Here is a 26011-nt window from a genome sequence, read left to right on the forward strand (position 1 = left end):
ACAGATTCGGATGTTTTGTACACTGATGAATATATTGTACATTTTGGTTATATTTAAATGTTTTATATGCAACGTTTGAGTTTTGGGCCATATACACTAGTCGATTATTCACCTATTCATAACAATCGAATTGAAGTAAAAACGAACTATCTAGGCCCGTGTGCGTCAAGCCTTGGCTTTCCTTACCAAAAATTTTAAAACTTCGCGAACTGTCAAAACGTCATCCGCTATTCTCCAACGCATTTCAATTTTCTGTTTCAAAAACGCCCGTTTTTTCACTTGCCGTATCCTTAACAATAAAATGTGTTAAACGTTTCAACAGTAGTCCAATTGTGAGATCGTGACTATGATTTTATGACGTGTGTATAGTAAAACGGTAAGCTGAAAATAAACTTTTGATGAGCTGAATGCTGATCCGTGCGTCACAAACAAAACAACTTGTGTTTACCATTTTTAGGTGAGATGTCGAAGGCTGTTATAATACCCGAGTGTAATAAGGACATCGGAGGGATGAAGGAGGAATTATCGATATCCCCTAATGAAAAGAAAGATGGGGCTATTGGCATATTCAGTAGGTTGCTGCGACTTGATGCGCTGAGTAAAAGAAACAATGCACCGGAGAGCCCAACTGCCGTGGAGCCGCCGGTTACATACTACGGAGTGTACATACCGTGCGAAATAAAGAAGGGGCCAGATGAAGGTATTTCGCACACTATTAAAACTTCATTGTGTTTATCTTTATCTCAAAGATAAAAATGTGGGTCAGTGAGAGTAATTGTTACTTCCGTCTTAGAATATGTTTGTATACTTTCGTTACATGTATTCAACCTTGTAATTTTTATTGACTTGGTTTAAATGATAATAATAACCTTTTATAATGAAATCAAAAGATTATATGTATTTTTCTTTTTAAAAAAATCTATATGTGATATCCAATAATGTACAATAATTACATGATCATTTTAGTGATTAGTTCATTCATTTAACATCATTATTTTGTTTATACCATTAACAATTTCTATATTAGAAATAATTTATTAAAGTCCATAATCAAACCCTAACGATTTTAATGATAAATTTTATAATAAAAATTAAGTTTATTTATTTTAACTGGCATTGTAACCTGGAAAAGTCATAAGTTATTTAAAACCCAAGTTGAGTAATTATATTATTTATATACCTAACTTATAAAAGACAGAAAGTGAAATAACACATAAAACTCTCTACTGAAGTCAAAATATTAAATGAAAGCAATTAATAGTTACTTATGGTAAAAATGATCCTTGAATTTGATTTATTTGTCACCCATACCATACATTAATTTTATTTTTCTACAGTCCCATATATGAACTTTACTTCTGTTAAACAACTCCTCAGGGATTGGCTGTAAAGTTTTTTCTTCATGTAACAATATATAGATAATATAAGTAAATAAATAAACCATTTATAAACTACTAGAATAAATAAAAATTCAGGATGTTTTTCACATAGATGATAAATATGAACATTGGCTTACTATCTAAATTAAATAACCAACAGAAGCCCTACACGTCTACAAGAACAAGTCTGAAGCCTTGGAACTTGTGAGAAGGTACAAATTGGCACGGTTCAAGGCGTTCAAGAGCAGACAGGATGCTGTGTCGTTTGCTCTTAGAGGCGCCGAACCTACGGACAACAATGATGGAAATGATAACTGTAAGTTTTACTAAATATAACATTTTAAGATATTATTGGTGTTTTAAGATTTAGTTTTCTCCTGACGTTTCAAAGACTTTGCAGCCTTTGTGATCTCAGAAGGGGTGACCATGGAGACCCACAAAGGATGCAAAGTCTTTGAAACATCGGGAGAAAACTAAAATAGTAAAACTGTGATAAAATCTGAAAAATTGTTTAATTTTAATGTTTTATTAAGCATTTTCCCAGTGTGTTAGATGGGCAATGCTTAATTTTCTGATGGATTTGCAGAAGATGGTGCTTTATAGTTAGTGTTTGAAGCTGACTAACAGTTTCAGTTTGTAAATATTAGGTTTGGCCAAAGTATGCTTTATTATTATTGTTTTTATGATAACAAATTTCTGTCCATTTGATTAAAAAAAGGTTGAATGGGGACAACAATGTTTATACAATTGGTCAAATTACACAGATAGTCTTATTTTGCTCCTATCCAATTGCTAAATAAGTGTCGCTAAAATTTTGGCAAGATTTCACAGTAAATTTTTAATGCTGTGATGTATATGAAGTCTTTTTATTTGGTTGGCTTTTGGAAAGAATACCAGAACTGGTGGTAGATATCATGCAATTGCAACACACAAGCATCTATACTTGCTTATCGGTCAAGGCTTTACTGTCTAATTTAATATTTACGAATCCCGGTAGCATTACATGTCTGACCCAGAAACTAAATTCACAGAATCACATTTCAATGAATTAAATATTGTGTAACATTTATTTTCTATATTATATACTGAGTTTTCTCACATAACATATTGATTTGCTAAGGCTCGAATGACGAACAGCCTTAATAATTATATGTTAGTCAGTAAGTACCTGATTTGAATTTTGTTTTTGAGCCCAAAATAATTTGTAAAGGTGTTATAGGATTGAACTTTTTGGAGTATCTAGCACAGTTACATTCAACAATATCGCTAGCTTCTAGTTACCTCATCTATACCTACATTTTTTTTCCCCTTAATGATTTTACAAATTGTATGTATGTGTAATTTTACAAATCTGCCACCAACTATTTTACAATCCTAGAATTATAACTCTGACTGCCGGTATGGGTGGTTCGCACTGTGTGTCAAGGGGGAGCGAGTTTCCGCTATTTGATACGTAGCTCGCTCCCCCCCTCGTCCATACTGTAACCTATCACCTAGTCATCTGTCGATGGACGTGGTGATGATCGCGACTAGGGTTGCCACATTTTTTTTCAGCCTATGAGGGACAAACGCTTAAGCATTAAACGGGCAAAAAAATACGGGAATATATTTTTTTACCCGGGACAAATAAGAAACAAAATTATTTTGTGACATTTTTTTTTTTCGAGGATCGAGTCTGTTTTAAAGTATTTGTATTTGCTTTAACATATTTGTGACAACCAATACAATAATAATCGTAAAAAAAAACAGGTATCAAATCACTTTTTATTATATTAATTAAAAACCGAGTCATATTGATATGTATGGGAAAATGCGAACCTTGCGCGAATGAGTACTTGTTAATCGTAGACTGATCTATTTACGGGACATTTCAAATTGTGCTTAAAATACGGGACGTCTAGCAACGCTACTCGTGACTATGTTCTTAGTTAATAAATCTAATATAATAATTATATTAGATTGTGTAGTTAACTGATAATTAATCGGACATAAGTACGTTCGACACCCTGACCTACATCCGCCGTCCGTTGTACGGAATATAAATTTCACCCGACCTACATTCGGAATGCTCTTGAATCTGTAAATAACTCACTGAAATTGCGATACTAATGTAATGTGTTTTACTATTTGTATGTCTTCCTGTTGCATCGACAGGGTATATTTCAATAGAAATTACATTTAGTTAATCGTCACTGTTGAATTTGTTGAGCAATAGTTATAGAAGTTACATTAGGTTAATTGTGATTGTTATTGCTCGTTGAATGACTGTTCAAGATCGAAAATAAGTTGTCATTTAAAAGTAGTGACGGCCTTGGAAGGCTTCGGGAGAGGGGGGGAGTGGCAACCACGCTTATACGAGGGCCCTTGCGCGGCTTCACATAGCCAAAAACGTTTTTGTAGGTCACAACCAGTTCAGTTGACCAACAAAGCGTCTTATCTTCGAAATTGTTGAAAATCGGGTTCTTATTTTTAGCTCTCGCTCTAAGACCACCACTCCCTAAAAGTATCGTTTTTAAGCATATCACACCAGTGATATTTAGAAATCCGGCAATTTCATTGTCCAAATGAACTGTAAAGCTATAGGCGACTTGTAATGGCTAATCATCTCACGGTAATCATATTCGATCTGTATTCTGAACGCCGCGCAACACCACTAACATCCGATGTAATGAAGATACCGCTTTTTATATTAAACGATCCCCTAACACTTAACGATCCAATGCGAAAATGGACCCGCTACACTTGATCGTAAGTGGAGTGAGGTCCAATAGAATGTCGACTGACGAGAGATGGGCTCTCGGCACGTTGGAGCCGGATATATACAAGCTGATCCCGGATCGCGACATACTACGCGGGCCACTATGGCAGGTTTTAACACCTAGTGTACGGTGGTCATTAGCCGGGCGAATATAGAATATATCCTACCATCAGCAAACTAGTACTGACTCGGCCTGTTGATACCATACCATACCATAGCAAAACATGTGTACAACATACCTCTACCGTTTATTAAAACAACACGGTGCCGTCTGTTAGAAATAATATAAAACACTGCAGTCGGGTGCAATGACCGTTATCAATATTATCGTTATTATCAAACAATGAATACCATCATACCTTTATCGATCGTTGTCTCTAAACTTAAATTAATATGTATTCAGATGACATTAATATGATGAATGAGTTAGCTTATTCGTATAAGAGTGGTAGGTAGGTACCAAATATTTGTGGCGAAGAGTCCACATGCCTGTCGGCTTCTCTTTTTGTAGACTTTCTGTGGAATCTAATTGTCATCAGAACGATTTGCAGACCACATTTATATAGGTACTAACTATATGTTGTGTCGGCTTCTCTTTCCGAAAATATCATTTTTCGCCACTGCGACTGCATTGTCAATTTCTGCTGACAAGTAGCGAAGTACAAGCATTGTTTATCGCTTTAAGTATTTGCATTCAATATAATATTTAAGTATTGAGTAATCTATATGAGTTTAGCATATTGTAGCTTATCGAGATATGTCCAATGGTGCCATATTTTTGTTTGAGATTCAGTTTTGATCGATGTAACTGTTTATAGGTAGTCATTATAAATAGGCGATTTGATCGTATCAATCATTAAAATTGTATACAACCTTATGTGGGTACAATAAATAAGTCTTCGTGCTGCTTAGCCATCAGAATCCTTTAAAAATTTACTTACACTTTAATGTCAAAATCGCTAAAAAACCGGATAAAATAAATCGCGAAAATGCATTTTAGTCATATTTTCGTCGTCAAAAAAAATATTGTGATTCTTCTCAGTATTTCACGTTACAAATTAAGTAAATTTCTCATTCTTGTTATAAGTGCAACACCCGACCAAGTGACGTCTAAAAATTACTCATAGGTCACAATATTACTCATCATTGTTTTAAGGACACAATGTCCTAATTTTTTCTCACAGTGAACAAAATTGTGTGGCGCAGACTTGATTATTCTTGAATATCTTGAAGTGGATGACTTTATTCCTTAGTTTTGCTTCCAGGGATAAGTTTTTTTCTGGGAATAATATATTTTTTATGAAATAAAAATACTTATACTATGTTGTTCAGGGATAGTAAGGTTATATAGGGTGTATTTTTGAGACGTAACAGTAAGGGCAGCTAAACCACTATAGCTACAAATAAACTATCTTCGGAGACTGTTTATTTTTGTCAGATTTTGAACAAAACGTGCAAGTCAATAAGATAATGGTAAATTTATGCATTTTTTTAATGCCATTCAATCATTTTGGTTATAAGGTTCAAAAGACTCTATGGGACTATTAGGGTTTGAGTACTATTAAGGTTTAAAATTGTAAAAATACCTTGTCTATACATTTTGAAGGAAATGCGAATTCAATTCGGGTTTTAACATAACAAAACCTTATCGTTGGTCAATTATTCTCCCCCTGCTGCGCCATCTCGAAAATCCACCCTGTATATAGCAAAGGTTTTTTGTGATAGTTGAGTTAATTTAGAGATCTCACTCAGAAACTCCAAGGTATACAAACAAAACAACAAAGATTAACGCAATGTACTGTATAGGCACTTACTTACATATACTGCTGTATATAGCAACATTTCTAAAGCTAAAGCATTCTACAAACATTTTCCTTATGACTTCGCCTCTTCTCTGTATCACGAGTTTAAATATAATAACTCAATGTAAAATTTTTACTATAATCGATTTTTTAAGTCAACAATACTTAGTGTTTATGAAGCGTCTAGACATTGTTTGCATTGTCTTGAGTCTAAACAATTAAATTCTAAAACTAGAGACAACGAATCTTTGATAATAATTATAAAAAAGTTTAATATAAAACGTGATCATAGAATTGAATCAACGTTTATGGTATGTGCTTATTTCATTATTATCGGAAAATAAAAAAAAAATATAACATTAACATGGGTGTTTAAACCCGCCTTAGTGGCCCACGTTAGTGTGTCGCGTTCCGGGTACAGCCTGTGTATATCATGTTCCAACAGACCGGCATGATTGTGTCGACTGTCGAGGGGTAATCATCTCTCGACAGTAAAGATTCTATTAGACCCCATTCCACTTACCATCAGGTGCAGTTAGATCACTTTGCCCTGCACGTATAAAAAAATGTACATTATAAGCTCTATAGGCATAGCTAAAAGTAACAACAATAACAATATCAGCCCTGTATTATATACTTGCCCACTGCTGAGCACGGGCCTCCTCTACTACTGAGAGGGATTAGGCTTTAGTCCACCACGCTGGCCGAGTGCGGATTGGTAGACTTCACTCACCTTCGAAATTCCTATAGAGAACTTCTTAGGTGTGCAGGTTTCCTCACGATGTTTTCCTTCACCGTTAAAGCGAACGATAAATTCACAAAGAATACACACATGATTTTAGAAAAGTCAGAGGTGTGTGCCCTTGGGATTTGAACCTGCGGACATTCGTCTTCGCAGTCCGTCCCACACCCAACTAGGCTATCGCCGCTTAAAGTAAGCGTTCAAAAAAAAAAGAATTTTGAAAAACGGTCTACAATTGGCGGAGTAATCACGTAACAAACACACAAAAAAAAACATGCAGTCGATTTGAGAACCTCCTCTTTTTTTTGAAGTCGATTAATAAACATGTACAATTTACAAAAAAGTCTTAAAGACTGCCTTGGTGGCGTAAATGTATTACGTGATTGGTACGACACCGCTCTGAGTTCCGGGGTTCGAATCCCAGATTGGGCAGTAATATTGGGATTTCTATTCAATTTCAGCACGAAAGCTGGAATGTGTGCCCTATATGGCGGTAGGCCCGTCCCTTATCACATAATGGGATATGTTCCGTCCGACAGGCGAAAACTGGGTGCCATCGTTGCACCTCTGCCTACCCCTTCGAAAATAAAGACGAGTGTGCCTAAAATTTTAATAAACTTTTGTATTACTGTTTACTCAAAACTGCCTAATTAGATCAGAAGTCATTCGGTACCATTTATTGTACGCGCCTCTTGCGACTTGCGTGCCAAAGGTTCGACGTGCCTCGGCTAAGTCGTTAACGCCAAATGTATTTAAAATAAATGACTCATTACAGCATTAGGTAATTATATGTGAGGAACGCTCAGTCCGGTGAACATGTTTTGTTTTTTTGTTCGAAATTGGCTTTGTTGATGTAATTTACACGTCGTGTTAAAAGAACGATAGTGTTATTTATTTACTAGCTTTTGCCCGCGGCTCCGCCCGCGTTATAAAGTTTTTCGGGCTGAAGTTTTCCGTTATAAAAGTCACGCTATATATTTTTCCGGGAGCCTATGTTCTTCCCAGGATCTCAAACCGTTTCCATACCAAATTTCATCTCAATACGTTGAGAGTTTTTGAGTTTAACACGTTCAGGCAGACAAATGCAGCGGGGGACTTTGTTTTATAATATATTCTTGTAGAACTTTTTAAGGGGAACAATCCCGTCATATATCATTGTTGCATAACTTTAATCGTTTACGCAGCGCACGCAACGGAAGCTCTCAAAACTAATAGTTTTTTCCGTTTTTGCAACATGTACATTACTGCTCCACTCCTATTGGTCATAGCGTGATGATATATAGTATAAAGCACTTCAGGAATAAAGGGCTATCCAATACAAAAAGATTTTCTCAGTTTGAACCGGTAGTTCCTGAGATTAGTGCGTTCAAACAAACAAACTCTTCAGCTTTATATAATAGTATAGATTAAAATCCACAGCCCTTAATACTAGATTATGACCATCTATACCATCAAAGCAGTCTATAAATATTATTAGTCGAATAATTATTATGTTTGTTTTAAATATGATTAGGTATATTAAATCGCTTCGATGAACCGAGACAGTTATGCTGCTTATCTAAGGTTATGTGTATTTATAATGCCTGGTATTTTCCCAGTAGACTAATCTAAACTATGCTAAGAAAAAAAATATAGGTTCTTACATAAGTAAATAATGTTGATGAAATAATATTGATAAAGAAGCAGGAATTATTTATTTGTTTATGGAATTACATTGACGGTTAAACTAAACAATGTTTAGTAAACATGTAAGTTACTTAAGTAATGAACAATAACATATCAATATAATAATACAGACTATCAAATTACAGTATAGAATTGGTATCGGATTTGTTCGAAGTTAAAGTCGTTCTAAGTTATGAATTCAGATACGCTATGATGGTAGGTAGCAGCGGTATCCGTACATATGGAATTAAATATATAAAGACGTTGGATTGTAGCGATAATTCGTTTTCTTTCAAAAACAAAAAAAAAATTGTGCTTACAGCCTTATCTTAAAAAATCCCGTATATATTTTCTATAGATTTTTTTTATATGTACTAGACAAAGTGACCCCACTGCATCTGGTGGTAAATGGAGTGGGGTCCAATAGAATGTCGACTGACGAGAGATGATCATTACTCGGCAGTCGATACAATTATGCCGGCCTATTAGAACCAGATATGCACAGGCTGATTCCAGAACGCGAAACACTTACCTGGGCCACTATGGCGGGTTTTAACATTTTGTGTACGGTGGTCGCTATCCGGGTTGATATAAATTATATCAGCGGATATATAGTATGGACTATATCCTACTACCAGTAAAACATAGTGCAAAAATAAACTACCTTTTTGTTATAAATATCATACTTAACGATTCAATATTATTAGGGCGAATCGATAACACCATTCTAGATAACTTAGGTAATTACCAATTTACTTCGTACTTATAATTACGAGTCTCATGCGCCGTTCACACGCTATCCGCTAATTGGAAGCCTTGATAACTTCGACACAATAACTTGACTAGTAACAAGAATCATGTAGAAAGTTTTAATAGTTATAATCATAATACAAATACTTTTATTCTGTAATTTTTATCATAACCTTATGTCGCCATTAGGGTAAGCAGATACAACTAAATTATTGTGTATTTGAAACTAACGAAATAAAATAACTATTTGCGCAGCTATCGGTTGCTAAGTTTAATTATATTGGTTTGTGGTTTTGGCTTGTGGTGGGAAGCGAATCTAACTCTATCTAGAGCACTCATGTCATTGGTATGTTCGTTTTGTGATACCATATTGCTATTTACTTGTTTAGTAGTTGAGACACACAAATATCCATTGTCCGATTCGAGGGTTTTATTTAAGAGCGTTTACGTGCCGCGCGTGAAGTCAACTATAGGTAATTCTTCGCAAAATTCACTCACACAGAGCCGTTGCGTAGCTGTGTGCGTAGAGTTAGCGCGTCGGCTATCTTTATAGTCAGACCAACCAATTTTGATCTTTTCGCTTTAATTATCTAATTGGAATGTAACTTATGATTTATGAATTTATGATAAATGAAGAATTCTATTATTAAATATATAAGAATTCATCATGAAATAGTTTATATGTATCATTTTGTAATTATAAAAAAATAAACATTTTTAACAAATTTTAACGGCAATTTTACAAATTGTTATTTTCACTTTTAAATGCAAATGCTTAAAAATTTAAGCATTTGCATTTAGAAAAGTACCCTTTAGTAAAGTGGAGCTCATCATGAAGCCGAAAGATAGGCACCAGAACTCCGTAATCAGACAATAAATCAGGAAAATTACTGTGCTACGATGTTTATAATGGACCACATAATTACTCCATAGATCTGCAGTTTTTAATATTTAGCGTATTGAAAGTTTAAATTAAGTCATTAGAAATTACATATTGGAATTTATATTTTGAGTCAGAAGGTGTATGTAATGAGATGTCATTTTTAGGTGTATAACTAAAAAGTGAGAAATAAAAGACTTCTTTTTTCGGAAGTTGGTTATATTTTTTTGGATAGTTTTTTTTTTTAATAGGTATTGCTTCTCAGTGACATCGATCATCAATCGATCGATTGTACATCCATGTATAACAATTTACCAGTTTTATATCCATAGTTTTGCATAATATTTGCGACACACGACGAAGCAAAATAGTTGGTTCTGTACTTTTTTTTGACCAACAGCAGCCAGCTTTGAGTGTAAGTATGGGAATACCGTCTTTTACATCGCCACAGGCAACATCTTTATCAGTTTCTTTCCTAGCGGCCTCTTGCATCCTGTCCTCTGCAGCTAATTTCAATCATTTAGCTAACTCGTCGTAACATTTCATGTAAACATTTTGCGTTAATATTGGTAAATCTATGGAAGCTAACTGTTCGTTTCACAGTTCCACGATATACGTCCATACTATCAGTATATCTCTTAGCGCTTAAATAGCTTAAATTCCATATTGCACATATTACACTTCATTAAAAATGTTGACTGCAAGCAAACATTCTCTTTCAATAGTTGTAAATGTTCGATACTACAACCTGTTGCTCTGTTGTGGTTATTGAGTGTTTTAATTTGATCCAAAAAATATTGAAAATCTATAATTTTGTGGCTTTTAATAACCTTATTTATTTTGAGTGTAATATCAGGCACGATTACCTAAAAATTAAAAAAAATATATAGAATATACTATTATTGTTATCGAAGTTTACGCAAACACTACATACTTAAGTAAAACTGCATATGGATCTAGACGCGTTTAATTTATACAAGTATAATGACGCCGAAACCTGCACAGGGTTAAACGTCAGGATAAAATTATATGTAAAATTGATGTGAGCGTGTAAACCTAAACTAGCCCAAATAGTTAACAAGATAGGTATACTAACTACTACTAGTAGTTTTATTCACTAGCTACATAAATTACCAAATCCCTTATTTCTAAGGTTCAAAGAGGAGAAAGATATAGGATTCCGTCTCTCGTCACTTGAATTTTCTTAACAGTGCGCATCAGTGAACATAAAAACCTTGTTATTTGAAAGTAAGCGTACCTATGCATTATGCAAAAAAATCAGCCAAGTGCGAGTGGGACTCGCGCACTGAGTAATTTGGCGAATTGTAAACGTTTTGACAACGGGACAGCAAAGTGATTCTATAAGGCTAAGAACTCACGAAGCGGTTTTTACTCGCGCCCGCCGTGGTTGAGAAACGGCTGTTTTATTTCCAAACTCATGACGACCGGAGATCTGTGCGATTTGTAACCACCGCGGTTCCGATTATGTCCTGCAAACTTGGCGAGCGATTATCGCAAGGCGGGCGGTTACAAGATGGACAGTTAACGGTCAGTTGAGTTCCAGAACGCCATGGACACACATCAGAAACGATCACGATGGAGGAAAATGGCGTCAGATTTCTGTAACCAACCCTCCCCTACCGACTACTGCAGTCGCCCACCTACTAACCACAGAGCGCGCTGGTGCTACCGTGGCCCGCACGATTCTATTAGTTGGCCGCCAATACAGCGGGTACCGCATACAACCGCGCACGCCGCGGGCGTAAGACGAGTTTTGAAATGTGCGTTTAGTCCATTGAAATGTTACAATTTAAGGACCGAATATTGCATTTCTTGGAGGACGCAATTTTATTTTTGGGCCATGTGTGGGGGGTCAATAGAAGCTTAACCTCAAGTTTGTGGGGTCGCCACCCTTGTCCCCCGGCCGCCATCTTGGAAAAAGGGGTGAAAACACTTTTTTCGCGATATCTCGGAAACTATACGTCTTACAAAAATTTTGTAAAGCCATAATTTGTAGCAAATTGTTTTGCCTGCAAATATGTTTTTTTTTCTCCTTTATCCCCAAATGGTAACTCATACCTTTTCTACCTGTATAACATTCGATAAGTTAATTTGGTAAGTTCTATGGCAAAGAAAAGAGTTAGGAATAAATAAGTAAAGTTGTACGAATTTAACAAAAAAATTGTAATAATATATTTACAATAAAAAAAATCAAAAATAAGTTAAACATTTTGTTTCGACCGGATTCTCATGAGCATTGACGAACCCGGTAAACTTTGGAGCGCTGTAACAGCGTTTTAAATGATTGAATTAAAAAAATTTATAGGGAACAATTTTCATCAAAAGATCATTTACACTTTTGTTTGAGTTAATTTTTTTGTAAAATGTAAAAAAAAAAGTTATAGAGCAAAAAAGAAAACTTATAAACATTTTCTCACATTTTCGCTTATAACTTCTTTAATTTTTAATTTAGGGCAAAAAGTTATATAAACATATTTGTAGGCAAAACAATTTGCTACAAATTATGACTTTACAAAATTTATGTAAGACGCATAGTTTCCGAGATATCGCGAAAAATGTGTTTTCACGCCTTTTTCTATGATGGCGGCCAGGGGGACAAGGGGGGCGACCTCACAAACTTGAGATTAAGCTTCTATTGACCCCACACATGTTCCAAAAATAAAATTGGGTCCTCTAAAAAATACAAAGCTCATGTAACATTTCAATGGGCTAATTGTTTTTAGCTTAAGGTTCCATTTTTTCCTTCGAGTAACTATGCTCAAGTGTTTAATGAGTAAAAAAAGCAACAACCATAACTACAGATGCATGTTATAACATTAGTACATCAATCTTTTAGCTTTTGCTTTAGCCGAAGTTTCAGCGTTGTTACGTTTCCTTTTCTTGCCTAGAAATAGCTTTACTTCCCATTGTGTCTGAAACATAATAATATAATAATAATTTATAGTAACTACTAAAATTATTGTCAATCATTAAAGAAAAAAATATTTTACTTACTAAAGTACAAGATGTGGCAATCACTGTATACACGTGACTATTTTTTCTACGCACAGCAAAGTCCAACTGGAGTCTCGCCGGAGCGACGAGCGATACGTCCTCTCTCTAGAAAGCCTCAAGGCGGACTAATTTGAAACGATTTGCGCGTTGCGTTTTATAGTGGTATTTAAAATATTTATAGAAAAATAACAGAACTAATTTTGTAGAATTTTTAAATTGTATGTTTTAAGGAGATGTTCTTCTATTACAGTAATCCAATATTATATTCAATTAAGTAAGATATAGTGATAAAAAAATCATTTAAATGACCAATATTTCTGAAATTTTCGAATTCTTTGAATTTTTATTTCTCATGAATTAAACATAAAAAGATATTTTTTCTCTACTAACTTTTTCTTCAGGATCTTTTTAGTTAGATAAAAATAACATATTGTTATGTTCCTTAGTGGTTTAAGATATTTTGAGCTTCGAAATAGACGTTCAAAGCGCAAATTTGAAAACCTCTGTTCAGTAATCATTAAACAATTTACAAATACTCAATAAATCTAAAAATTTTCTCTACTAACTTTTTAGACAACAAAATTTTCTATAATAATTACTAATTCATATGTTTTTAAAATAATGTTTTGATGGATATTATCTCCTTCGAAAAGTGCTGTTTTTGAGACATACGGCGCTCGGATGCGTAAACGCTCTTAAGATCGCATCGAATTTGCCGAAATACGCTGCCATTATATAAGGCGTTAGTGTAAATTTTCTGTTTTGGATTTATTAATAAGCTATCAGTGGCGAAGCGTCCATACAACCCGATTCCTACCGGCTTCCCTTTTAGCTTTATTAATGTTTGTCTTAGTTTTTCTAAGATCACATCGAATTCGCTTTCTAAATACGGTGCCATTATATGAGGCGTTAGTGTAAATTGTTTGTTTTGGGGTTATTAATAAGCTATTAGTTGCAAAGCGTCGATACACCTGATTCCTATCGGCTTCCCTTTTAGATGTATTAACGTTTGTCTTAGTCTCATCTAAGATCACATCGAATTCGCTGTCTAAATACGCCGCTATTATATGAGGCATTAGTGTAAATTGTCTGTTTTGGGTTTATTAATAAGCTGTCAGTTGAAAAGCATCCATACAACCCGATTCCTACCGGCTTCCCTTTTAGGTTTATTAATGTTTGTCTTAGTTTTTGTTTTCTGTTAAATTGGCCGCGATATGTTAGCTACGGCAATTTTTATTTCTCTAGTTACCTTTTCAAAAATTTCACTCTTCGCAACTGTACGCTATAAGACTTTCTTCCTGTACAAGATGTAATTATAAACCTTTCAGATACATGTATACAGTTAAATTTACGCTGCGACCTTCCTTATTAAACATAAATGTGATGTAGTCGATATCTATGGCCAGAAACATCGCGAATAATGAATTCTAATTAATTCATGTAATTATTAATAATATAATTCGAATTTTAAATATATTTGAATAGAATTCAATGCAGCACACCTCGGTTCAATGGAATAAGTCAGACGGAAGTCTAATACTATAGTATGGTTGACAGGGTAATCATATTAACAGCCTATTTATTTGGATTAAAGACAAATTACTAACAACATAAGATTTTCATACAATAGTTTCTGTACAATACTCATATGACGGTGAAACTATGGCGTCAATTTAAAAAAATCCTACGTCAGAAACTATGAATCGTTTTGTATCTAAAGTTGATCAATAAAGATCTGTCGATGTGGAGCCAAATTTATTTTCGTACATGCCGCTCAACTTTACGACTGACGTAAAACGGATTAAGGGTTGACGCGGACTTTTATCGCTTCCGCAATACATTTTTTGGTATTTACTTATACACTTTAGTAAAATTTAAATTTTGAATCACATTTTGCATTTTATACCACAAAGCTTTACAACATTCTTCAATGCTCTATTTTAAGGGACGTATTAATAAATGCTGGTAAATATCGTTCTTAAGTGTGATATCGGCCGAGACGCAAATCACAGCTAGCATCTTAATATCGTCGTTATTTAATAAACAAATATGAACATCTCAAATAATATCTGAAGTCACAGCGTATGACGGACTTTGATAGCTAAGTTTTAGTTATTAAGTCGCGCCGACTCGGCTGAAACCGGGCGCTTAAATATCAGTTCAAGGTTTCTTTATTAAATAGTTCAATATCTCAAACGTCCACTAAAGACCCTACTCATCTCAACGGTGATGGTCATATCTCAAAGGTGAGACGGCTTAGTAATAGGGCTCTAAGTCGGTAAGTCGATTTCAGGGCGATAAGTCTGCGTTAACCTTTAATCGTAATTGCTGTTTCTCACCGACAAGACACTTCACTAGCTTACTGCCCTTAAATATTTTTAATATGTACGCTATAATTTTTTGGTATAATGTGGTCATCATGATCACTTGCCATCAAAACTACCTTTACTATTTGAAAGGAATTATAAAGGTGTCTTAGCTAACTAATCTGTCATATTTTAACCGTTGTTCCAGCTCTCATGGGCGAAAAGCCTTATCCGTTTAAGGCCCCATCTCCTCAAGACATGGTGGCTCTGCGCAAGGCCATAGAGGCGGGTCTGGTGTGCACGGTTCGGGACAGAGTGTGGGACAATCCACGGTTCCTTGTCAGTAGCGGGAACACACCGGCGATCATGCAGGTAAATGTGACACCCCTTAAAAATAGTTACATATGAATATATCTTGTTTTGAATGACAAGACGATCATTCCGTTCGCCTGACGGTTAGCGATACGACCGCCCATAAACAGCAGAAATACCATCCAACACCTTGAATCACAAAGTATTGTTTGGTATTCCACTGCGCTCGCCATCCTGAGACATGATATGTTAAGTCTTATTATGTCTTGTAGTTAAACTGGCTACAATGTCCTTCTAACCGGAACACAAAAGTGACTAAACATTGTTGCTTGGCGGCAGAAATAGACGTTGCGGTGGTACCCAGGTGGACTCTTACATATTAGAGACCTACCACCAGTTAGGCCTGGGTAAAAATAAATACGATTTGTTTGCGTTCCATAGAGAATTGACAGCTATAAGCAATGTTATACTGACCCAATGCGCAAATAACACGTTACCCGTTGTAAATTTACATAAAATGCGATACTTGAAGGATGTGTTGAATTTATTTGCTTATCAATGTGTCTCGTTACTTGTATAATACATAATTCCGCATGCAAGTCTTGTGAATGTATCATTATAAGATCCAATTGGTATAATAATTTTATGTACTTTTAACCGACTTCAAAAAAGGAGGACAGTTCAATTCGACTGTATGTTTTTTTTGGTGTTTTTGTTACGCGATTACTCCGTCAATTGTGGACCGATGTGAAAATATTTTTTTTGTTCGAAAGTCGATACTTCTGATGTGGTCCCGTAGTCACCAAGTCAGGATCTGATGATTGGATCCTGGAGAAGAGATGTATAACTGTCATTTTCAATTACTTTGGGTAAACTTTGTAATTAGAATAAATTTTATCTGATAATTGAATAATCAGTCCTAAACGATTTTTTATTAATTATTATTTTATTTTAAACTCGCGAACATAATAGTAAGGCATAATAATTGCTATTAATAGAATTTTGCGGTTTGGGTTAGTATCTCAATTTCCAATAACCCAGTAAACAGGTCGTTGGTCTGTATTCAACCTTCCACATACAATGTTCATAGACTACACTTTTGTTGCAAACAACAAATATTATAATAACTTGAGGGAATTTTTTTAAAGTGTAGATGAAACATTTTCGTAAAATAACTGTTTTAGATTGTGTGATGGCTTGACATCAAAACACGTAGCATCTTGACAAATATATTTATTATTTCACTAAGATTTTATTTCAATTTCATTATGTATCAATCAAAAATTCAAAAATAATTGTGACACTGTGGACATTCATTTCGGCAGTCTAAGCAACTAGGCTATCGTCGCTTTTCCGCTTTATATAATACTTATAATAATTTATTTTTTTCTTTTAGGAAGGTTCCCGATACAACGCTTTGCATATAGCGGCGAAATCAATGAACGCGGAAATTTGTAATTTAATTTTGACCACGGTCGGCAACCCGGCCTTCGTGCAGACGCTGTATGGCATGGACGCGGATGCTGAGTCCTGTAAGGTAAGCAAAAACAATTCGATCAAAATCTCTTAATGAAAACAGTTTACTTCTTTAGATGTTTCATAGGAATGTTAGTACCAAGCATATACAAAAATAAAGGAAAATATATGCGTACTATATTTTACTTCAATATTGTAATTTTTTGATCGTCTGAACGATTTAAAAGACAGGTCATACCAAAATCATAAAGCAATTTTCCTGCACAAAAGAAATGGGACAAAAATGGTTAGCTTCTTAAGTTAAGAAGATTTAAACGACGCATAGTGAACACTAAAGGTCGCGATATTACCTAATTTATAACATCATGATTTCACAATTAATTATCAATGAATAGCTTTTGACTCCGGCTCCGATATCGTGATTTTTTTCGGAATTAAAATATTCAGGCGTATTAATAATGCTCTACTTTATTTATGTCGCCAGGAGTTCGCCAGCATCTTGGTAGACAGATACCTGAACACTCCGGACAAGGCGATGAACGAGACGCCTCTACACTTCGCGGCCAAGTTCGGCGCGGAGCAAGTTGTGGATGTGCTTACCTCTTTTCCACAGTGCAACCGACACGCTGTAAACAAATTCGGCGAACAACCTGAAGATGTGAGTTAACTTGGCATTATACTTTAACCCAACTGCCCTAAAGGTTCATGAACATTTCTCTTCCCTTCCTTCCAACCATCCTAAGAATTCCTATTCCTTCCTTCCCTCTATTCCCTCCCTTCTTCCTCCCGAGCCCTAAGACCGTCTAGCTGGAGGCTACCGAGCCTCCAGTGATAGCGACAGGACCCACCAACTCATCATGGGGCTGCCGTGGTTGCTAAGCCGGGGCATCGTTTGTACACCGTTAGCAGGGTACCCCCGGTGATAACCACGGCAGTACCCCAAAAAAAAAAACTGCCCTTAGCCTATTCTAAATTATTTATTTATTTATTGCACTAATTATACAAATGTAGTCAACCTTAGGGTGGTGCAGAAATAAATAAAGTAGGTGCATCACGGTAATATGAAACTTGGGAAAAAGACAAAGAAAAATGTTCATAAATGAGAATATATGATAAATTCGTACATAGCAAAAAATATAAAATACCTATAATATGAACACAATAATGCAGTATGTGTCGAAGTAAGTAAACAATTTGCCAGTATAGATGTGCCATCCGTCTTACAACTTGGGGTCCTTCAAGCAAAACGTGTAGATGCAATCAAGCAGGCCGGCATAATTGTGACGACCGTTACAAAACCTGTACAAAGTTTCGCTTGATTTGACAATTGACCTCTACTAGTCCGGGGAAAAGCTCAAATTTTTTAAAAAACATTTATTATTATATGTGTAAAAAAGGAATTAGGTTTGCGTTGTTAAATTGCGGAAATTTTTGTAATGGTTGGTTGAACTATGAATAATTATTCAAATCTATTCACTAAAGTTATTAAAAACCTATGTATTAACTTATTGTTTTCAAATCTCTGTTCCCAAAAAACTATTAATTAACATATTGTTTTGATAAATATGTATTTATTTATTTATTTAATTACTTGTCGGAAAGCTTACAGACTAATAACGATCTCATAAATATAAAAATAATGATAACTTAATTTGCTAATTACAAGCCTCCACCTATAAATAGTGAAATACGTTTGAAAAATGTATGAGCAGATAATCTGCAAGCGCGCGTCGTCGAGCAGCCCGGAGTCGTGCGCGCGCATCTCGTCGCTGCTGGCGCCGCGCTACTACGTGCCCGTGCTGCACTACGAGGACGGCGCCGCCGCGCCCACCATCGGACGGCCCTTCACACCCGCGGCGCCGCCGGTGAGATATCTACCCTCATATAGGACTATGAGAGTGAGGAATCTACCCTCATGTCGAACTGCCCTCATCGGACTATGACAGTGAGGAATCTACCCTCATGTCGGACTGCCCTCACCGGACTATGACAGTGAGGAATCTACCCTCATGTCGAACTGCCCTCACCGGACTATGACAGTGAGGAATCTACCCTCATGTCGAACTGCCCTCATCGGACTATGACAGTGAGGAATCTACCCTCATGTCGGACTGCCCTCACCGGACTATGACAGTGAGGAATCTACCCTCATGTCGAACTGCCCTCACCGGACCATGACAGTGAGGAATCTACCCTCATGTCGAACTGCCCTCATCGGACTATGACAGTGAGGAATCTACCCTCATGTCGGACTGCCCTCACCGGACTATGACAGTGAGGAATCTACCCTCATGTCGGACTGCCCTCACCTGACTATGACAGTGAGGAGATGGGAACTGCACCTGTGTATTGCGCACACGCTTGTGCACTGTATCTTATGCGTACTTGGGTAGTTGAAATTGGCCGGTGTAGCTGAAATTCGGTTTGAAGTAGTGATAGATTTTTAGTTTAGTGTCAATAAAGAAGACCTGGTAAAATTTTATCAACATTAATTATTGATAATCTTGTTCTTTCAATTTAGCAAATTTATTATTGTTGTTTGATAAGATATGATAAGATTGCTTAACTAACTTAATTAATATTGCTGTGCAACCAGCTTTAGGCTCAATTCTATCTACCATATAGTATTACACTGCTTCTAGAAAGGAGTCATTAAGACCCATTCCAACCTAACGACTTTATTACAATTGCAGGAGATAAACCCGGACCCCCTGAGCCCCAGGCTAGAGATCCTGGCCTTCGCGGGTCCCATGCAGGAGCGCGACGCTGAGACCTTCCGCCGGCGCTGGAAGACTCCCCCGCGGAATCGCACTACGGCAAAGCCTTTCAGACTCAAGGAAATGACCAAAGGATTGGAGAATGTTGGCAGGTGGGATAGGGATAGTTTAGTAATTTATTTATGATTTTTAAGTCATTTAAATCTACAAGAGCAATTTACAAACTTTTTGGTTTCACTTGCGATTATTTTGTTCCTAAAATTCGAAAAAGAAAACATTCATATCTTAAAAGCCAGGGATTATACTTAGTGGCTATTAATGTGGCGAACACAATGTGTATACTTGTTAATTTTATAATACTTATGTTAGAACTTGCTAAAATATTTCTATTTACAGGAACCTGGCTGAAGAACTAAAAGTTGGATGGAAAGAGTATTGGCCATTTTTAGACACTTTCACAGATCTGCGCACCGTTGAGGGACTGACCTTGCTAGAGAATTACTTAAAAGCGAAATACGATAGCGCCTGTTCATTCGCATACAGCGAGAGTTGCATGCAGTCACATCACTCGCCAGACGATTTGTCGATATCGAGGATAAGTCTCGGCTCATCTCAGCACAGCCCTATCACTGACTCAGCAATGAGTCCAATCTCGGAGTTATGTGTAGCTTTAAAGACGTGTAAAATATCCGATGAAAGACCGCCACATTGGAAGAAAACCGATCCCGTTAGACAGAGGATGTGCAGACAGCCCAGTGCTAAGACCATCACTAACGGAGACTCGGCGCCAGCTAACCACACAGTCAGCCAGCTACTATGCATCGAGAGGACTTGTCAAGTCTTCGCAAAGCGGATAGCGGATGCGTTAAACTTCTCATTGACTGCCAAACTAGACGTCGCTAGCGAGTCGCTCAGATCCGAAGCGAAACACCTCCAACACACGATATTCACGTACATGGACGACGAGAGGTTCCAGAGTATCGACTTCGCGCTCATCCACTCGCGGCTCGCTCAGCTAGTTGTGTACAAACTGAAGCAGCAGACCAAAGATCTGGATGACATCAACAGTTTAGTCGAGTTCCTGGTCAAACTCCGTTGTCCGAACGACGATATTTTCAGCTCGGACGACGAGCGCAAGCCGCCGTACAGGGGATCGAATAGAACGAAAATGACGCACGTTATCGACGAACATGTTAGATGCTTGTCGAGTTTCATATGCGAAGAGTTGATTGAAAATGATATCATGAAGGGGCCAGCGATATCGGAGATCGAATGTGCGGACATATGGGACAGAGCGTCTAAATGTATATGCGATTGGAAGATAGAGATTGAAAGAAACAGTAAGAAGAACGCGTCGTTCCGAAAGAACAGATCTATATTGTCGACGAGTCCCAAGAATGATAGTTTTATTAGAAGATTGAATTTTGAACATGATATTGGTGAGTCTTAGTTATTGTAAAGCGCTTGCAGTTCCAGGTTGGCTATGGTCTGACAATAAAAATCAAGATTAGTAAACAATTCTTTTTATGGCATATAAATATTTGATATGATGTGTATGTGTGTGCAGGTGACGGCAAGCTGCAGCCTGCGCCGGCGCCGCGGCCCATCAGCGTGAACTCGCCCGCCGGCGACAGCGCCACGCTCACGCCACACGCCACACACTCGCCACCCTCCACACCCTCCACGCCGCCCAAGCTCTACACCGTCAAAATGGACAAGTGCCAAGTCGTCGATGCTGAGGTTACATTACTCTCTATTACATAGCATTATATATTCATAATATTTTTTTAATGTAAAGAAAAGCAGAAGAAATTATCATATAATAGAAATAAGAATTATACGTTTTTCCGATTGATGTAGTATCTAGGTCATAAGGGGCCGTTCAAGTATTATGAAGATTTTTTATTTTGGTAAAACAATTTATTTAAAATGACTACAACATTATAGCCAATGTTTACTACTGGACATAATAATACTTAACACCTCATGTCTCAGGATGGCGAGCGCAGTGGAATATCAAACAATACTTGGTAATTACATGTTTAAGATGGTGTTTTATGGTTTATGGGCGCTCGTATCGATTACCATCAGGCGAACGGCAAGCTCGTCTCGTCCTTCAAAGCAATTGATGCCAACAGTCTAAATTGAAGTTTTTTGAGCTTTAATAATTTTGTCCTATCTTCAGATTTCAGATGACGACAGCGTGGCGTCGTGCGAGTCGTCGTGCGAGGACGCGTACGAGACGGCGGACGAGCACGCGCGCGACGCGGACGACATGAGCGACGCCAGCGCGCGCGCACTCGCCGAACCCTACATATACGGGTAAGGAGTGTTGACATTTCAAATATGAACGTCTGTGAAACTAACGCCATCTATTGAAATACTTTGTTTAGTTTTTTTATGGTTTGTATAAAAAAGAAGAGTTTAGTTAGCAATGGTTTTGCAACTGAATTTTAACAAGGGTTATCCTTGTTAAAATTCAGTTGTTCACACCAAGAACTTATAATATCGCCCCGTTAGTCTAGCAGCGTGTGTAAGCTGTAATATTGATCATTTTATTGTGCCTGACATGGCAATAGGTTAGTCGCTATCATAAGGACGAAATACACACGCTATTAAACCCCTTAGGGATATGAGCATGAAGTATTATACCTTTTTCTTTCTAAGATATTCCACAGTTTTACACAATGTTATGCGCATGCAAAAATATGATTATTTTTCGGAAACCATACGAATAAATAATATAAATAATTTGAAATTAATCCTAGACTCAGACTTCGAATGTAATCTGTCAGCATTTATTGCATCACAAACTTTATTGATTTCACGTACCTATAAAAAATCATCACCAGCGAGGAGCCAAGCAAGATGGACAGGCTGGTGTTCGAGGCCCTGTGGCAGCTGCCCGTCAACCCCGACCAGTTCCCGCACGTATACCGCTGGCGGCACAGCGTGGCACTCTACTCGAAGGACGAAAGGGACAAGTGAGTATCTATCAGGCGACTTTAATAAACGATGTCAATGCCTTTCCTTTCTAGAACCACGCCTGCTGGCTTGATGCACTACAGATCGGTGGTGTCTTCCGTCTCGGCGCGAACCAAAAGGTTCGGTAATTCATATCTGGGTAGCACCATCAAGCTGTGGAATGATTTGCCAGTGTATGAGTTCCCTCCTTCCTATAACTTGGAGTCGTTCTAACGGAGCGTGAAGAAGCAATTATGCAGGCCGGCATGACTGTGGCGACCGTCTTTAGCCGGTCGGCACTCTCTTTTTGCTTCTCTTCGCTTAACATCAGGTGTAGTAAAGCCATTTTGCCGAGCTAATACAAAAAAAAAAATTACGGCAATGGTGAGAAGAAACCACTCAAAACTAGCCATTTGGAGCATCTCATAGGGCTTGTCGTAGAGCAAGCGTGCTAGGGATTCCCATAAGTAAGACTCAGACATGCTCTGACCTGCTTTGCGGCAGGCACAAGACAGGGTGGAGTGGAAGCAGCTCTCAGCGCTACCACCAAGGCTTACCAAAGCAGTTCATACTGATACTGATTGTAGGTAACCGTGTTTGTAAAATATAAATATAATGCGGGTAGGTAGACAGAAGTATAAAGCCAGTCTGGAGCATGTCCTGGTGTTTGATTAGCGCATAACTTTTACACTAATATTAGTATATTTGAGATCAGGTGCGTTTTTGTATAGCTATCTCCCACACACATCCGCACGGTAATAGCGGTGACGTCACGACTAGTTGCACGTCTCTCGTTTAATTGACACGCACGAGATTTGAAGTGTTCATGGAACGAACTGAATACGTGTGGGAGCGCTACCCACGCGTCCGCATTCCTTAAGATATGAAGAATTAGGCGTCCAATAATGTATATTGTGTTTATTTCTAGATGGCAACCGGCCCCGATAGCTGAAGACACGTCATCTTGCTCATCATGGGTGATGGATAGTCCTTGCTCAAAAATGATTAGGGGACTTAGGATGCGCGGGGTCGCGTCCCCCGGGACTCCGGGCACGCCGCCCGGCGCGGCCACACCGCCCTCCGCCGCGCGCTGTTCCACGCCTGTCAGGGAGGCGCCGAGGGAGGATAACGGACGAGCCGTGTCTTTGCAGGTACGACTGTAGACTTTTGGAAAAGTTGGTGCCTTAGATTCGCGAAAAATAAGTTAAAAACAATAATTGTGTATATGTTCTCTTTAAAGCAGTTAGAAACAATAAACATTCAAGTAATACGATTCCACCATACAAAATTATTATTCAATGTAATTATTGTGATCAGCGATAACGTTTATGGTCTTATGTCCTCGGACTATATTGGGATTGCGGTAGATTTTTTTTTTTTCATTACTATATTTAGAGTTAGGGACTAAATTGTGGCTATATTTCATTTCAGGTGTCAAACTGGCTACGAGTGACAGGTCCTAACTCACCGCGGTTGGTCCTGGCGTCCAAAAACGTAGGTCACAACGTCAGCTTCGGATTCTAGATGTAAGGACGCGATTCCCTTATACTGCGATACTGACAATGAATATTGGACACAGTAAACGCGTACAAGAAAAAAACATAACCGGTTCGATACTATGTATTTTGAAGTTAGCGAAAAGTGTAATATGCTAATATTAAAAACTAACGATTGTTTAAATATGTAAAATACTAATAATACATTTGATTAGGAAAATTTTACCTAAATAAAATAAAATATTAGAGTGAAAAGATTTACCTAATTAATGTCTAGTGATAAATCGTATTTTTCTAATGTACACGTGTTATCGAACTGGTGAAATATGGTGCATTCTTGTATCGTAAATAAATAACCGCCTTATTCGTAGACGTTATTTATCTAAGCTCTGTCTTTGCTGTGATAACAATCTGTTTCTGAGTGCTGACGGCATGGCAGCCTTCGCAGTGCGTAGACATAGGGCCTTTGTGATTGGCTAATATTGAGATACAACTTTAATCCAGTTGGCCGTCAGATAAATTAAGCTGAACGAACAGCAAGCTGTCAGATAAACAAAGCTGAGAAACAGACTCAACACAGCAATGCTTCCGTCCTTAGATAAATAACGTCTATGAATAGGGGGGTAAGTCTTTACTACTAGAGTTAAACTCTATATAAACGATAGACCGAGAAACTGGAAATAGATTGAATTTAGGCCAATATTCAATGTCACACATTGTGCTCTCACAAAGTTATGTACCTATTTTTAATATTATTTTTATTATATTTTATACTTGCTGTTAATGGAACTCTTATAGGCGTTGTTTTTAATTGCTAGATTTGCAGAATTACGTAATATTTTTGAATATTTTTCTTTGGAAAGTGTCGATAGAAAGAAGCAATAATAATAGTGGTTATAGAATTACTAATGAAACTGAATTGAATTTATAATTTACACGATACGAATTTCATGCGAAACTAGTTGAATGTCTTACAGAAATCATAATTTAGTGTTTGAAAATAAATCTCTATTGTTTCATATCGATTTCCCATAGACGATATCGTTTAAAAATATTTACTATCCTTGAGGTAAGTTGTGTATAATTTGATTAATACATCACAATAGTCATGAATAATTTTGGCAGCTCTAGAAGGTAATCCGTTTGGTGTTAATGTGACTTCAAATTTGGTATTTATTGAATGTGTTGGTGCATAATTGTAATATCGATTTTAATCGATCTGTTAGCGGATTTTTAGATGACAACCTAACTATGAAAATAATCTCATTTAGATGACATATTTTATGATTGTGTTTAGATAATGGAGAATGTATTATTATAGTTATATTTATCAGAGTATTTCAATATAGAGCCAAATAGGACTATTGTTTATATTAAAAAATAATTTTCAATAATAAATTTGTACATCAATTATTTCTCAAGCTTAAAAGGTGTCTGCATTATTTAGAGAATTTCTGATGTAAAATTAATACGAAGCTTGAGAACTTAATTGATTTAAATGAATGTCCATTGTAGATTAATTTGTCTAAATAATAGTTTAATTGATGACAATAAAAATGATTCACTGCGTTGTTTAGCATTTATAGTTACGTTAGAAGTAATGTTTTTTTTTATTATGACATAATGCCAAAAGCGAGACAGCGGTGTGTGCACTGACGCGGCGAATGTTTGTACTTTTATAATAAAAAGTAGATGACAAGTTGTAAAATATGTTAATGTTATGGAAATAAATTACGACTGGTTCTTGTT

General features: G+C 36.8%; 1 protein-coding gene across 1 annotated transcript; it reads left to right on the forward strand.

Moving 5' to 3' along the window:
* The first annotated feature begins 183 nt into the window (after window positions 1–183).
* Window positions 184–26010, forward strand: LOC115452243 (ankyrin repeat and LEM domain-containing protein 2). The gene is made up of 14 exons (XM_037447650.1): window positions 184–376; window positions 458–700; window positions 1540–1695; window positions 15506–15669; window positions 17006–17146; window positions 17570–17743; window positions 18798–18950; window positions 19779–19954; window positions 20199–21241; window positions 21370–21542; window positions 21988–22124; window positions 22655–22786; window positions 23695–23917; window positions 24198–26010. The coding sequence occupies exons 2-14, from the start codon at window positions 463–465 to the stop codon at window positions 24288–24290; spliced, it is 3003 nt and encodes a 1000-aa protein (XP_037303547.1). The 5' UTR covers window positions 184–376; window positions 458–462; the 3' UTR covers window positions 24291–26010.
* The last annotated feature ends 1 nt before the right edge of the window (window position 26011 follows it).

This window comes from Manduca sexta, chromosome 7, assembly GCF_014839805.1.
Source record: "Manduca sexta isolate Smith_Timp_Sample1 chromosome 7, JHU_Msex_v1.0, whole genome shotgun sequence".
Lineage (NCBI taxonomy): Eukaryota > Metazoa > Arthropoda > Insecta > Lepidoptera > Sphingidae > Manduca > Manduca sexta.